The sequence below is a fragment of the Galeopterus variegatus genome, unplaced genomic scaffold, assembly GCF_000696425.1.
Source record: "Galeopterus variegatus unplaced genomic scaffold, G_variegatus-3.0.2 Scaffold450, whole genome shotgun sequence".
Classification (NCBI taxonomy): Eukaryota; Metazoa; Chordata; class Mammalia; order Dermoptera; family Cynocephalidae; genus Galeopterus; species Galeopterus variegatus.
Genome location: NW_007726561.1, coordinates 158786 through 173790, shown reverse-complemented (window position 1 = coordinate 173790; position 15005 = coordinate 158786). Strand labels below are relative to the sequence as shown.

The 15005-nt window shown below is 49.2% G+C and overlaps 1 protein-coding gene across 1 annotated transcript; it reads left to right on the top strand.

The window, feature by feature from the left end:
- The first annotated feature begins 8648 nt into the window (after positions 1 to 8648).
- HOXB1 (homeobox B1) lies at positions 8649 to 10205 on the top strand. The gene is made up of 3 exons (XM_008568876.1): positions 8649 to 8787; positions 8976 to 9419; positions 9877 to 10205. Exons 1-3 carry the CDS (start codon positions 8649 to 8651, stop codon positions 10203 to 10205), a joined length of 912 nt encoding a protein of 303 aa, XP_008567098.1.
- Positions 10206 to 15005: the final 4800 nt, after the last annotated feature.

Here is a 15005-nt window from a genome sequence, read left to right as displayed (position 1 = left end):
CCCTGGGGCTCCTGGCGTTGGGAGAACATGGGAGGAGCAGCAGGGGGACAAGGCCAGAAAGGCTCGGGCGGCGTCGGGAGGCACTCGGCCTACGTGCCGAGAAGGGGGTCGAGGGGAGCGGGAGCGAGCAGGGTGCTCAAAATGGCGCTGGGGCCGGGCGGCCGGGAGGACGAGCGAAGACACGGTGGCCGCCATGACAGCCGCTCCGGGATGCGCGGGCGCCCCGGGGATCCGCGCCCGCCCTCCACTTCCCCTGCCCCGGCTTCCAGACGCGCGGCAGGGAAGGGAGCCCGGGAGTCTGCATTCTTTGGGTGGGTTTTTTTGCTTGTTTGTTTTTGTTTTTTCCTGGCCTGTTTGTTATTTTTAAAATGAGCCTTAAGGAAGCGACGGAGGCGAGATGGACGGAGAGTCCGCGTGGGGGTGGGCACGGGAGGGGGCGGGGGGCGCCCCGGGACGGCCGCGCCGACTCTCGCCTGAGACCCTTCGCTCTGGCTCTGGGATCTGAAGCCCGGCCAGAGCCTTCCGCACGTGCAGACCCACCTGTCTTTGCCAACAACTTCATTTTCCGTCTCAACACCGTGTCCTATCCCCCACCGCACCCTGCCCGGCTCCTTGTAAAGCTGGTAAGCGGGAAGCCAGGATGGATCTCCCCCATCTGCCTCCTGGTTCGTTCTCGGGAACGTGGAGATTTAAAGGGCCCTGGAAAGCCATCCATCCTCCTTAGGTTTATTTAATATTTCTCCCGCTTAGAAACAGACACCGCGGGGTTACCTCCCTGGCAGATGCTGCCATTCTCTAAAAGCGGTTTATTTCCTGGGCCTCTCAGACTTTCCCCCAGACCAACAGACGGGGACCTGGAGTGCCAGGCACCGAGAGGCAGCAACTGTCATGATAAGCCAGGAGCCAGCATAGGTTGTGACATACAGGACTAGACAGGGCCATTGCTTTTTTAACTGGTCCCTCAGTGTGAGAACTACACGCATTTTTTTCAGCTGGAACTTAATCCCTCAAACTGTCTTAATATAGCACTCGTCTCTTGCATTAAATAATCTTATGTCATGTTAAATTGCACTTATTTCTCTCATAAATAAATTAATATAGAACAATTAGATGTGCTATTATAATAATATCATGTACCTTATTAGTTTATTTTCCCTCATAAAATATATAGGTGTGAAATAAATTCAATATATTAAAGTAATAATACACAGCTTATTGGTTTGTGTGTTTATTTTCCTCATAAATAAGTGAATATACAATATATTAAAATCACACTATACATCTCATTGGGCTGTGTGTTTATTTCTCCATAAAATATGCCCACAGGCAGTGTTTAACATCTTAAAAATCACAGCACACAAGCCATCTCTACACTAGCAAAATGAAAGAGACATTTCAGTTGGGGCTTTGATTTCTACAGGCAACCAAACCAGATAATTTGGTCTAATTAAAAATGCTCTTGCAGCTATAGCAGGTTGTTATGAAGATTAAGAATACCAGAAGGATCTTACTAATTGCCCACCTTCCAGCTTTCTTTGGTCAAAAGTAGAGCACCCTTCATCAATGCCAAAAAAAATGCAGGATCTGCTCTGCTGGAGAGAATTCCCTTCCTGGGATCATGGTCTGCAATACTCAGGGGCCTCTGAGGCTCCAGTTCTCTCCAGCCTGGCTGCTCCATAGGCCAGCAGCATCAGCACTATCTGTGAGCTAGTTAGAAATGCAGACTCTTAGGCCCCACTCCAGACCTACTGAATGAGAATTTGCAATTTAACAGCTCCCCAAGTGATTTATATGCACATTAAAGTTTGAGTAGTACTGCTAAATTACAGTGCCACCTTGCTTCCTGTCTTCCTCCATGCTTAAGAATGTTTGACCCAGTTTACCAGGCCACTTCCTTCCAACACTCCCAGGCTGAACCAGTGGCCGAAAGGGCAGGGAATCTCAGCTCCTGCCTGAGGCTGCATCAGCTCTGATACCTCTCTGCCAAAGTGAATGAAAAGCCAGGAGTGTCCAGCCAAAGGCTCAATCTACCTGTTTAGATTCAGGTACTTTGGTATCCTGGGCATAAGAAGTTCCTAATCCAGAGAATCAAGAGGTTTGGCATTTCCCTTAGCTGATTATTGGACAGGAGTTGGAACTCTTTTTACAGGAAACACACAAGCCTTTTTGTCTTTCCTTTCCCAAAGTCACAAAACACCATCTCTGATGACACCCCAGCAGAACAAAGAGGCGGTGCATTTCTGGAAGGAAATAACTCCCATCTTCAATCTTTCCACCCAAGTTCAAGTTGAAGGGAATGCCTGGCAATTTAGGATTCAATAAGGATTGGGATTCAGGATGTCTGTGTTCCAAATTAGCTCCTTTTGCTACTTTCATCCCTGGGGGTCATCCTCTTTAGTCAGAGTTCTCCCAGTTGTCTATAGAGAAGGAAAGGTAAGAAGAGTGTTCCCAGGTGGGGCAGCAGACCCTCCCAAACCCCAGTGGTGGCAGATTAGAGGGCAGTACCAGGCAGATGAGATCACTTATCCCATCCTGATTGGGGCAAGGCTCCTCTTGGGTCAGAACTGCAGCACACACTGGTTATAAATTGGCTGTGGTTGGAGTGGGAAGGTTTTACTGCAGCCCAGAAAGCTGCTGGTCAGTCTGCCCTGCTCTTGGTGAATCATTCTTTTAAGAAGAATGGCCCATTAATATTATGGTGAAAGCAAAGGACCATTAGATTGAGGAATTGCTTACAATCCTGATAACCCTGAGTCATTAAAAAAAAAAAAAAAGTTAACTCATGCCTGGGCAAGTCCCTTCACCTTTCTGGACCTCAGTTTCTCTATCTGTGAAATAAATGGAAGAATTAAATACCTCTAATGTACTCTGTGTTAATATGTGCCAAAAGTATATTTGTAAGTCTTTGCAAACAATGTACTATGCATTTATATGGCCAGTGTCATGTACTCTTAAGTGACTATTAGTGTTTGACAATAAACCATCTCCCATGTATCTGGTGGAGCCATTTTAACAAATTTTAACTTGAATTTTTACACAACAATCATGCCCCAATCATTATTTCAGTGAGTAGGGAGAGAAATCTTTCCAATAAGCATGTAATTGGTTGCAGAGCTGTGTGCCAGGTGCTAGGTATTCAATAAATATGAGTATTAAGCAGTATTCTAGCCAAAGTGCTGGCACGTTAGCTCAGTTGGTTAGAACACCAAGGTCAAGGGTTCTGATCTCCATACAGGCCATCTGAAAAAAAAAGTGTCCTAACTAAGTTTTCCTCTGGCTTTCATTCTCTGCCACCTCCCCCAACAGTTGGTTATGTTTACTCTTGTCTAAAAAAAGAGTTGGCCAATTAATATAAGAGCCACAAAACTTCTTTTACATGATGTACTAGACTTTAAAAGTCCCCTTTAGGCAGGTTTTATCTGGTTGCTGGGGGATCAGAGCATAACAGACACAAATTCTGAGTCTCCCTAAACAGCCCTGCTGAATTCTCCTATCCATCTCTCCCCCAAGTCAAGTCTCTGATGAGCACTCATCGGCCCCACTGCACATATTCCTGAAATACACTCTGTGTCTAAGGTGTGTCCTCAGTTTGAAGGTGGCCTCTAGAGCCCCACTTCGTCCCCTTTGCCTGCTGGGGCTGGTAGAGCCCAGCTCCTCCACTGACCTCTCCAGCCTAGCTCTGCCTGCCCCTCTTCTGCCCCCAGCCCCCATCCCTCTCTCAGCATCAGTGGTGAGGCAGATATTTAGTACCTGAAGGAACTAACAACCATCTTAAAACCTTCAATTCTCAATCACTGCAGAAAAATCAGTCTTGGACAGTCATTCAGATCCAATTTCAGCCAGATCAGTGTTTGATAAAGGTTTCAAAGTGGATATTTTAGCCAAAACTATTGCACTTAGATAAACCCAATTAAGTAGAAAATTATTTCAATTCTTCATGTTACTCTAGCCTTTCCTTTTAGAAAGATCCCAATCATTGTTCAATCATGCCTCCAATCATTCACTCCAGATGAAAGTTTACATCCTGTTGATCTGTCTAGATCCCAGAAGTCTGTTTCAATCCCTTCTCCCTCTGGGAAGGACAGTTTCTAAGCTAAATCCCTTAAGGAAGGAGAAACAACATCTTCTCCAGAAAACTTTCCCCAAATATTTGAAAAACCAGGAAGTTCTTTCTCATATCCAACCTAAAGTCTTTATGCTGTATTTTTAATCATTTGGGTTCCTTATAGATATAAAATGTTAAGCTTTAGTTTCAAAAAACCCTTCAGCATAGAAGAAAATCCTTTGCCTAAATACAGCCAAACTTCTCAATTCTCAGTGAAATTTGCATATGATAAAGCACATATTATATAAAATATGGTGATGGGCCGGCCTGTGGCTCACTCGGTAGAGTGCGGTGCTGATAACACCAAGGCCACGGGTTCGGATCCCATATAGGGATGGCCGGTTCGCTCACTGGCTGAGCGTGGTGCTGACAACACCAAGTCGAGGGTTAAGATCCCCTTACTGGTCATCTTTAAAAAAGAAAGAAAAATAAAAAATAAAAATAAATAAAATAAAATATGGTGATATGTTACGTGAAAATATAGCTCATATGCTATTCTCCTATCACATATTTCCATATTTTAATAAGCTAGTTATATTAAAAACAGAAACTGACTCAAATGTGCATGTAATGTTAATATCATACATTTATAGAGTTCTCTAAAACTAATATTTTCTTGTTTGCTTTAATCCTACTAACAATGCAGTGAAGTAAGTACTATTAAACCCATTCTTATTCTCTAAGGCTGAGGCTCAAAAAAGTCAGTCCAGGGTCATAATGCTAAGAAATGGCTTAGCAAGGACTTGAACCCAAGTATTCTGGCCCCAACCCCAGTACTCATCCCATTACACTATGCTCCGCCCACAGTCTAAGGTTCTCAACCAGATTCATGGTGGTTCAATTAGCTTAAAAGAAACAACACTGAATTCAGATTCTATCCTTCCCCCAACAGCAACAAGGAGTCATCTCTTATAGTGAAAAAATTATAACCCTGAATATTCTTTTAGTTCTTAAGCTCCAATCTTTGATATTGGGTTTGGCCTCCCAAGATTTGAACTGGAGATAGAAGATAGAGAAATTTAAGGTCTAAGGAAAGAACTGTTAGATTGTCCCTGCTAACCCCAGCCCAAGCGGCTTCCTCCACAGAAAGGACTAGAATCTGAGGTTTAAACTTCCACTATATCCCTCTTCTGGTTAGAATGGTTCCCCTGCCTGCTTTCTCATGTGATAAGAACCAACAACCCTCAAAGTTAATCTTAGTTCTAATCATGCTTATATTCTCTCTGTTCTCTTACATTGTCTAAGCAGATTACATGTACTAGGAAATCAACTTTATTTCACTTTGGTGTTGGGTCCACGACTCTCTCTGGTGAATCTAATTTTGTTAATCAGAAAATTATATAGTCCAGAGGTTACTCCCACTGGTGTAACTTCTTTTAAGGAGGAGGAGACTTGGGAACCAAGGTGCTTGGTTCTCCCAGTCCTTTCTGCTGGGGCTGGGAGAGCTGAAAGAAATTTTGGAAAGTTTTAATGTACCTCCTACACAAGGGAAGATGGTAAGACTCAGTGGAGATGTATTATTCCATTTCTGTTGCTTATAACAAAATACCCAGAACTGGGTGATTCATAAGAAAACAAAATTTATTGCTTACTGTTTCAGAGGCTGGGAAGTCTAAAGTCTAGGGAACATATCTGGTGGTGACACAGAGGTATCACATTGTGAGATGGTGGAAGCAGAAAGAGAGACTCTCACATGCTCTCCTTTTAAAGCCCTCAGAACCACACCCATGACCACCATTATTAATCCATTTATTAGCACATGGTCCTAAGAATCTAATCACCTCATCAATGATCCATCTTTCAATTATCATAATAGGATTTCCCACTCTCAACAGTTAAAATGGGGATTGTGCCTCTGAAACATAAGACTTGGGGATACAGTTCAATCCATATCAGGAGAGCATAGTGAAGCTGGAGAACTGAGGCCAAAGCAATCACTGCAATTGGCAGTATAAGTTGTGGTGCAGTATAACTTACCCCAGCCTTTTCTTCCTGTCATTAATAATAGACTATTGGTAACTTCAGCTGTTATAGGGGAAATGCATTTCCCTGGCTCCCAGACCGATTTGTGCTATTTTATTAAACTAATTTAGAATGTGCTTCTTCCTTTACACCTCAAATTGTTTCCTTAATGGGGTGAGAAGGTTCTCCCTTGGATGAGGAAAAGGTGGAAAGTAAAATCTTGAGTTTCTCAGAAGCAGGACAATCAGGTCAGATATAGCCTAGCTTAGATGTGGGGTTAGAAGACAAAACCTAGTTACCTATACACAAAGGTCTTCTCCAAAGTTCCCAGCCTCTGTAGGAAGGACATCTTAAAATGAGAGGAAAATGTGGGAAGCATCTACAACCCCCCTCCACTCCAAATGGTGAAATAGAAAGAAATATGCTCGCTCCCACCCCAGTAATTCTTTCCTCTTCAATCCCTCTGCTGCATCTCCACCTCCCCCTGTGCCCCCCAAGTTCTCCTGTCCTTTGTCTGCTCTGATTCCCTTGGCAAGTGGACATTCCCTCCCCCTCCCCCACTGCATCTCTCTTAAAGAAGTTACCAGCTGGTCCCCCTCCCTGCAACTTGTCTGGATCTGAAGCAGGGTCTAAAGCAGAGTACATGCAAGGAGAGAAAGGAGACAGGGGTTCTGTGAAATGCTTTGAGCTCTTTTGTACTTTGGGGTTAAGCAAAGCTCACAGTTACTAGAGAAGAGAAAGGCAGTGTGATTCTGGTGGTACAGAATAGAAAGCAGAAGAGGCGACTACAGAGAAGGACAAGCAAAACTAGGGGGAGGCAGAAAGATGGAGAGACACAAAGACTGAGAGAGACAACTTTGAGGTTCATTGCAGAGGGATAAGTACTCACTTAGCCCTTTTTGGGGGTAGGGAAAACTAAGTCTTAAGGCCCTCCCTGGACCTGTCCCACCTGCTTCTCCTTCCTCTCCTGAGCTCAATTGTTTACAGAGATGCCTCCCTGAACTCTTGCCCTCCTGGACTTGCCCTAGCTCTGGCCCCAGGCCTCCGGCCGGGCAGACACCCTGACAGGTTACAAATGAGTGTGGGTGTTGGATTGCACCAAGCTCTTGTCCTCGGAGTCTGGAGGAAGAGAATCAGTGGACTCTACCTAAAAGCTTCTCTTCTAGCCCCATCCGGGGTCTGAGACAGTGAGAAGGGCACTTCCTGCTCTCCTCCCTTCCAGCTCTAACCCAACAGACTCCACTCCTGAGCCTTAGAATTCAGAGCCTTGGGGCCTCCACACTTATTCTCCCATTCTCTAAGCAAACTTCCTATATCTATTCTAGAAAATACATTGAAAATTTGAGTAACCTCTAAGGCTTAAATGGTATTGAATTTATCAAGTTGAGGGTTGGGACTTTTTTTATTTTGGGGGAAGGAGGTGCAGGGTGGTGAAGGAGAGAGGGGTAGGAGAGAACCAGAAGAACACAGGGGCTCCGCTAGTTTTAAACGCTTCAGAAAGAGAATAAAAATTCCCCTCCTCTTCACCCGCTGTAAACACCACCTAGCTCTGCTCATTGTGGCTCTCAGGAGAGATGTAGGGAGTTATTTAGGTCTGAGTGAGTGAGCCAGCTATAGCTATGGATGGCTAGAGAGAGGATAAATACATCCAGGGAGATGAGCTGATGGATAGGCAAGGAGCGAATACAAATATGGAGAGAGATGGATTGAGACAGAGAGAATATAAAGAGAGGCTGAGGGAGAGAAATGGATGTGTGAATGAGGAGAGAGCGTTTATGCAGAGAGATGGAGAGAGGAATGGGCTGTTTCTCAGCCTCGTCTCTGCATTTCTGTAGTCCTGTCTTGCTTCCCGAACTGCCATTTCCCCACTCGTCTCTTAATGAATTCTTCCTCTAGATTTTAGAGCCAGCCTCACACTCTTAGGTGTTTTTACACCCCCACCCCCACAGTCATCCATTTGGCTGAAGATAACATACCTCACCCAGCTGTCCTAACCCATCACTCCAAGAAAAATTGGGAGAAAGAAACACAGAATGGGAGTTCTGGCCAAAGTAAGGAGGCTAAATTTCCTATCTCCAGGTCTACAGCCTTGGGGGGAAAGGCTATTTTGAGGGGTGGGAAGAGTAAGAGGCAGCTGGGTTAAATTTGTCCAAATCTAATAACCCAGGAGCCTAGTGAAGGCCTTGGGGGTTGGGAGTGAAGGAAAGCCTTGAATATTCTTCCAACTCTCCCCCCATCCCTTCTTTCCAAAAGTCTTTGAAGAAAGATGTTTTTGAGCTTCCACGTCGTTCTCAGATGGATGGGCTGCGGGTGATTGAAGTGTCTTTGTCATGCTAATGCTTGGGGGGTGATGGATGGGCGCTGGGGCTGCCAAACTCTGGCCCGCTTAGCCCATTGGCCTGGGAGAGATCACATGCGCCCCCCGACCCCCACTCCCTACCCGCTTCCTAGGGAAGCGCTGGCCCAGGCGAGCTGGGCCAGGCCATGGACGCGAGCCTCAGCGTTGTGACATACTGCCGAAAGGTTGTAGGGCAAGAGGGTGTCTCCCCCAAACGGGCCGACCCTCCTGCGTCCTCGACGCATGGACTATAATAGGATGAACTCCTTCTTAGAGTACCCACTCTGTAACCGGGGACCCAGCGCCTACAGCGCCCACGGCGCCCATAGCGCCCCAACCTCCTTCCCCCACAGCTCGGCTCCGGCCGTTGACAGCTACGCAGGCGAGGGCCGCTATGGCGGGGGGCTGCCCAGCCCCGCGCTCCAGCAGAACTACCCCACCCCGCAGCCGCCTTCGGCGCTGGGGGTACCCTTCCCCAGCTCCGCGCCCTCGGGGTACGCCCCGGCGGCCTGCATGGCTCGTATAACTTCGTATAATGTAGCTCGGCTCCGGCCGTTGACAGCTACGCAGGCGAGGGCCGCTATGGCGGGGGGCTGCCCAGCCCCGCGCTCCAGCAGAACTACCCCACCCCGCAGCCGCCTTCGGCGCTGGGGGTACCCTTCCCCAGCTCCGCGCCCTCGGGGTACGCCCCGGCGGCCTGCAGCCCCAGCTATGGGCCTTCTTCTCAGTACTATCCTCTGGGTCAATCGGAAGCAGACGGAGGCTATTTTCATCCCTCGAGCTACGGGGCTCAGCTAGGGGGCTTGTCCGACGGCTACGGAGCCGGTGGAGCGGGCCCGGGGCCGTACCCTCCGCCGCAGCCCCCTTACGGGAACGAGCAGACGGCGAGCTTTGCACCGGCCTACGCTGATCTCCTCTCCGAGGACAAGGAATCGTCCTGCCCGTCAGAACCCAGCACCCCTACGGCCCAGACCTTCGACTGGATGAAGGTTAAAAGAAACCCACCCAAGACAGGTAGGGCTCAGATGTGGCCACCTCCCCTCCGGGGCTCAAGGCAGCTCTGCTGCCCCTGCACTGACGTGTCCGGGGCCTGGGCTGGGTTGTTCTCTTTCAGCCGCCCTGGCTGAGGCAGGTAAGAGCATTCTGCCCCTTCTCAGTTCAAGTGAGGTCTCCTCACCCACTAAGTGCCTGGTGACCCCCAAGAGTAAGTTTCCATACACATCCCACTTCCTGATCTGCGCGCCCAGCACAGGCCCAGGACCTGCTGTGCGTCGGGGTGGGGAACGGAAGTAGGGGGAGGTTGCTCCAGATCTGGAGATCGCCATGGGGGTGCTTGATGATCCGTGGGAACTTAGAGAACTGAAGCTGGATAGAAAGGTGGATGGGGGAGCAGAGCTGTCCCGGGAGGAGGGAAGGGGAAGGAGGAAGAGGCGAGAGAACTGACGTGGCCTTTCTCCCCGCCCCGCCCTAGCCAAGGTGTCTGAGCTGAGCCTGGGCGCACCCAGCGGCCTCCGCACCAACTTCACCACGCGGCAGCTGACCGAGCTGGAAAAGGAGTTCCATTTCAACAAGTACCTGAGCCGGGCCCGGAGGGTGGAGATCGCCGCCACCCTGGAGCTCAATGAAACGCAGGTCAAGATCTGGTTCCAGAACCGACGCATGAAGCAGAAGAAGCGTGAGCGAGAGGGAACCCGGGTGCCTCCAGCCCCCCCAGGCTGCCCCAACGAGGTGGCTGGAGATGCCTCAGACCAGTCAACATGCACCTCTCCGGAAGCCTCGCCCAGCTCCATCACCACCTGAACTCAACCTCCCAACCCAGCCGAAGGGGCTTCCTGACACTGAGCACCCCAGTCTGGCCTGTCCCCACCCCCTGGCCTCGGATTCACTGCCCTGGTGATCCTCTCCAAGGCTGGGACGCCAGTTTAGAGCTGTGGGGAAGCCGTATGGGGAGACATTTTTCTCAGATCTTAGCAGGGCACTGATGCTTGGAGCCCTGCAGGACCAGAGGCCTGGGAGACACCAAACCTGTCAGATGTGGAGGGAAGGGCTTCCGCCTTTGATCTGGGGATAAGCTCACTGTCAGTACGAGAGTGGGGTGGGAGCCAGCCACGTCCTCCTGGATTCTCATTCCCTTCCACCTTGTGGTTATTCAGTTCAGTGCCTTGACGCCGTGAGGACTCTCCTCATGCGCTCTTATCCTAATTCCCCCTTCTGGGCCCTAGACAGAGAAGGTCTTGACTTTTCTTGTGTGGGAGATGTTTGGGTGCAGGCACATTATTACCAATCTTTAATCTTAATCCTTAATCCACAGACTTTACAATAACACCAGCTGCCTTGTGACAGGCCAAATGCACCCCCGTGCCCCCAACCTAACCCTATTAACCCTCTCCTGGTACATTTGTATTGCACTAACACAGCCTCCAGGGGTTGTTTCCTGAGACCTGCCTCCTTCCACCAGCGACTTTATCACTAAGTCACTAAGCTGTTTTGGAACTTGATACTCCAGAGACTTTTGGAATGCCATGCAAAGTCCTGCCCCCAGCAAGCCTCATCCAGAAAGGCATAGGCACCCCCCCACACACACTAGTTCCTCCCCTATTTATTGCCTCCTGGAAAACCCCGGACCCTCTTCTCCATATTCACCCTGCTCCTGGGGACAGCCCAGGGAGGCCCAGGTACAGTGAGGGCTCCCAGCAGTGCAAGCATTTCTCTGAACCTTGGAGACAGTGGAGGCACCATCTGCGTTTCTGCAAACTTGAGCCACAAGCAAGCCATGTTTTCTCTGTACCTCCAACTACCTCATTTCAATAAAGTCTGTTTTCCCCTCTTCCAGTCTGCTTCTGCTCCTTCATCTAGGGGTAGAGGAGCCCTCATAACCCATGAGCCCTGGGGAAGAGGTGAGAGAGTTGGCACTGGCTGGTTGGGCTGGAAAGAGCTGAGCTTTAAGATTGCAGCTGGATGACAAGAAGGACTTCCTGGGTGCAGGACAAAGCAGAATCGGGCCTCAGGCACACAGGCTTGACAGTGGTCAGTGCATGGGTCATTGGAAGAACCCAGAAAGACATGGAGGAAGAAGACCTTGGGGTGACAGTTCTGAGAGGGTCTTGAGAAGAAGTCAGGAAAGGAGAGAAACAGATCTGTTAGGAGGAGAGGACAGAAAGAGTGTGTAAAAAGAGGAGAAAGTGTGGGGGGAAGAAAGCAAACTCTACGCCTTTCCTTTCCCGTCAACTCCCTGCCACCCGTCTCCCCAGAGCAGCCTGGCATGGAGTGGGCGCTCAGCAAGAAGTTGCTGAAGGCGTGAAGCGGCGAGGGGTGGGGCTGGGTAACACCCCGCCCCTCAGTCTTGCTCCAAGAAAGTCAGAGGATGGGTCGCTGACAAACTCCAGATTGGCGCCCGGGTCAAGCCTCCTTTCCCCCCACCACCCCAGCGCCCTTCCAGCAGGCGACCCAACGGGAACATAGGGAGTCCGAGTGGCCGCAGCCTGCCCGCCTCCAAAATGCCCTTCCTCCGGGGCTCAAGGTGAACGCCCTCGGTCTCGGGGCGCTGGGCGGCAGGAAGGAGGTGGCCGCGGAAGGGTCGAGGGGGTGGGGTGCGGGTGAAGGGGAGGGTAGCCCGAGGCGTTAGGGACAGGGGGCGTCGGAGGACCGTCGGGGGCTTGGGGGTGGGCGGAGGAGGCCGAGGTAAACCCGCACCCCGCGCTGACCTTTTTACCTCGAAGCGCCTCCGGGCTTCCCAAACAAGCCGACAGCGCGCCCGCGGGGACAGCTATTGTCTCCCGGCCGGTCCCACTGGCAAACCTTTGGTCGGCGGAGGCGGGAGGCCGGGGCTCAGGAAGCTCCGTGGCGGCCACCAAACCGCCATCGCTCACTCGCCCTGCGGTGTCGTCGAGATGACGCGGGCCCCCGGGCTCCGGCCCTGTTTATTGATTCTGGTTACCCCGGGAGTCCAAATGCCCTGGGGCCACAACAGCCCGGGAGGGGGTGACAGCGGCGATCAAGGCGGGGCGTCTTATCCGCCCTCCCCCCCCCGCTCCCAATCTATTTAATTCGCTACCTTTCAAAGGAACAGAGGCACCGAAGAGGACCAGGAGTGTATGTAAGAAACGCTGAGCATTTGCTTCCTAATGAAATTGGTGCCATTACAAGAGAGGCAGGCGACGTTTTCAATAACTGCACAGCCCAGCTGGAAAGGAAGAGAAGTGTGCGGCAGGAGGAAGCCTAGCTTTCCCAGAGGCTGTTGTCTTGCCTTCTGTCTTAAAAAAAAAAATTTATTAACTGAATTTTTTGCATTTAATTGAAATTGCCACCAAGCTTGGCTTCCCCAAAGGGGTCATCTTGACAGAGGGCACAGAGTGAGTATCTGTGGAAACAAAATTCCCCTTGCTTGGAGTCATTCCATGTGAGCTGGTAGAGCTTTGTATTTGGGGTGTTTGCGGATCCTCCAACTTTTGGCCAAGGGAGCAGGAAAGCAGGGGGGAGGGGAGAGGAGCAGTGGTTAGAGCAAAGAGAGACAGTAAGGATGGTGGGGCCTCAGACTGGGACTGACAGGTCCAGGGGGAGGGGTGCTGGAGGGGCCAGGAGGAGAGGGGAAGGCTGGCCCATTTGATTTTTGGTCCTGGCAGAAGGAACCATCAGATTCCCCCAGGGAAGGGTGAGGGGCAAATCAATTCTCTGTTAACACTGGGGCAGGCTCAAAATAATCCACGATGAATCTGAGCCTCCATCTCCTTAGATACAAAGATCCTGACCCCTTTCCCATTTAGTGCTCTCCTCCTTGAATCCCATTTCCAATCTGAAGCTCCAAACAGGTCTGCATGGAAGACATTTATTTGGAGAAAGTAGAGATCACCGTGTATTTTCCTATCATAAATGGTCAACAAACAAACAAAAACACATTTTGCTCCCATTGGACTAAATTGATCTCCATTGTTAAACTTTGCAGAATAGATGCCAAACTGCTTCACTCAGACTCCCCCATGCCTTTTAGATAACAGATTTTTTCACAGCCCTGGAGATGGGGGCTGGGGGGAGTTACGTTTATCAGAAAATCTGAAAGTTTTTTTTTTTTTTTTGCAAAATTTGAAAGCCCTGTACCACACCTTCATTTACCAGATCTCAAAAAATGTCTTCAGTTTTGAAATAAAAATCTTGAGATTTTGGGGGGTCTTGATTCTTCATGGGAGGGAGAGTTCTCAGCGCTGGTTGAAAGTTTGCCAAGGTTTCTGAGGAGCACCCTCACCACACACACCCGGCTGGTGAGTTGCGGGGCAGTCAAGTCTCACTCCACCCAACCCTCTGTGCCATCTGTTTCTCAGCCCAAGTGTGAACTTTTCCTCTTTCATTTGCCTTTTCCCTCTGTTTGTTCTCCCAAAGTGAGGCTCTTTGATCTCTTGGACAAGAGAGAAAGAAGCAGAGATTTCTAAAAACCCTGAAGTTCTCCTTACTTTTAATGTGGATTTCTTTGTTATGAACATCCTTGAACCAGTACCACGGGGCTGCTGGGAAGATGTTGGTGGGACAGGGCTTGGAAGAGGGTGTAGGGGGGCGAGGGAATCTCCTGATGACTGAGATGAGGAAGAACGAGATGAGCCAGAGAGGAGGGCATAAAAGTTGGTGACAATGTCCAGGACATCTGGGTTCAAATCCAAGCCCTGCCTCTCACTAGCCCTGTGGCCTTGGGCAAGTTGCCTAAGTCCCCATGCCCAGTTTCCTTATTTACAAAATGGGGATGACGATAGTATCTATTTCATAGGGTTGATGTTAGGATTAAATGTGTTGATATGTGTAAAATGCTCGGAACAGTCCCTAATAAATAAATAAATAAATAAGAGCTATCACAATCATCATCATCATCATCATTATTTTTTCTTTTTTTGGTACTTTTGGTCTTTTATGCTGTAAAAACAGTATTATCTTTTTAAAAAGGGACACGTGTTCTCTCCCCTTTCCATAGCCCCAATCTATTCCAGGGCATATCTTGAATATATCCACTTGTCACACTCATGTCTTGTTTGATCCCTGACAGGTATGAGGCTAGAGACAGGTGGAGACCTTTCACTCTCTTTCCCTCTCTTCTCTATTATGGGAAGATGGGCAAGAGGTCTTGAAGGCAGATAGATACTTTAGGTTCCCAATTTAGAGCGGTGGAGGGTGAGGCTTCTGGAGTACAACTTGGTTTTCAGTGTTGTCCCCTCTTATTAACTGGGTGAGCTTATGCCAGTTGTTCAATGTCCCTGTGCTTCCTTTTCTTCAGATGTACAGTGGAGGATGCTGAGGAATAAATGATGCATACGAGAAGTGCTTAGAACACTGCCCAGCACATACTAAGTGTTCAGTAGAGAGTTGCTATGTTACGCTTTCACGTAAGGCATTTTTCTATTATTTTTTTACACTGCATTGTTCTTGGTCTTGGCATGATGGAAGCAGACATCCCCCAGTCTTGGTCACCCTGCACTGTGGCAGCAGACCCACCTGGCACCATAACCATGGGACTTGCTGCTACTGAATAAAATATTGATGAGTGAAAGGGTTCAGGGAAGTCCCACAGAATACTGGCTTACAGTAAATAAATGTCATAATGAAAGATGCTGTTGACGGGAC

Coding starts and splice junctions, on each gene's coding strand:
- HOXB1 (XM_008568876.1), top strand. CDS start 8,649: ATGGACTATAATAGGATGAACTCCTTCTTAGAGTACCCACTCTGTAAC. Junction 8,788..8,975: donor GGCCGTTGACAGCTACGCAG/GCGAGGGCCGCT, acceptor ACAGCTACGCAG/GCGAGGGCCGCTATGGCGGG. Junction 9,420..9,876: donor AAGAAACCCACCCAAGACAG/GTAGGGCTCAGA, acceptor GCCCCGCCCTAG/CCAAGGTGTCTGAGCTGAGC.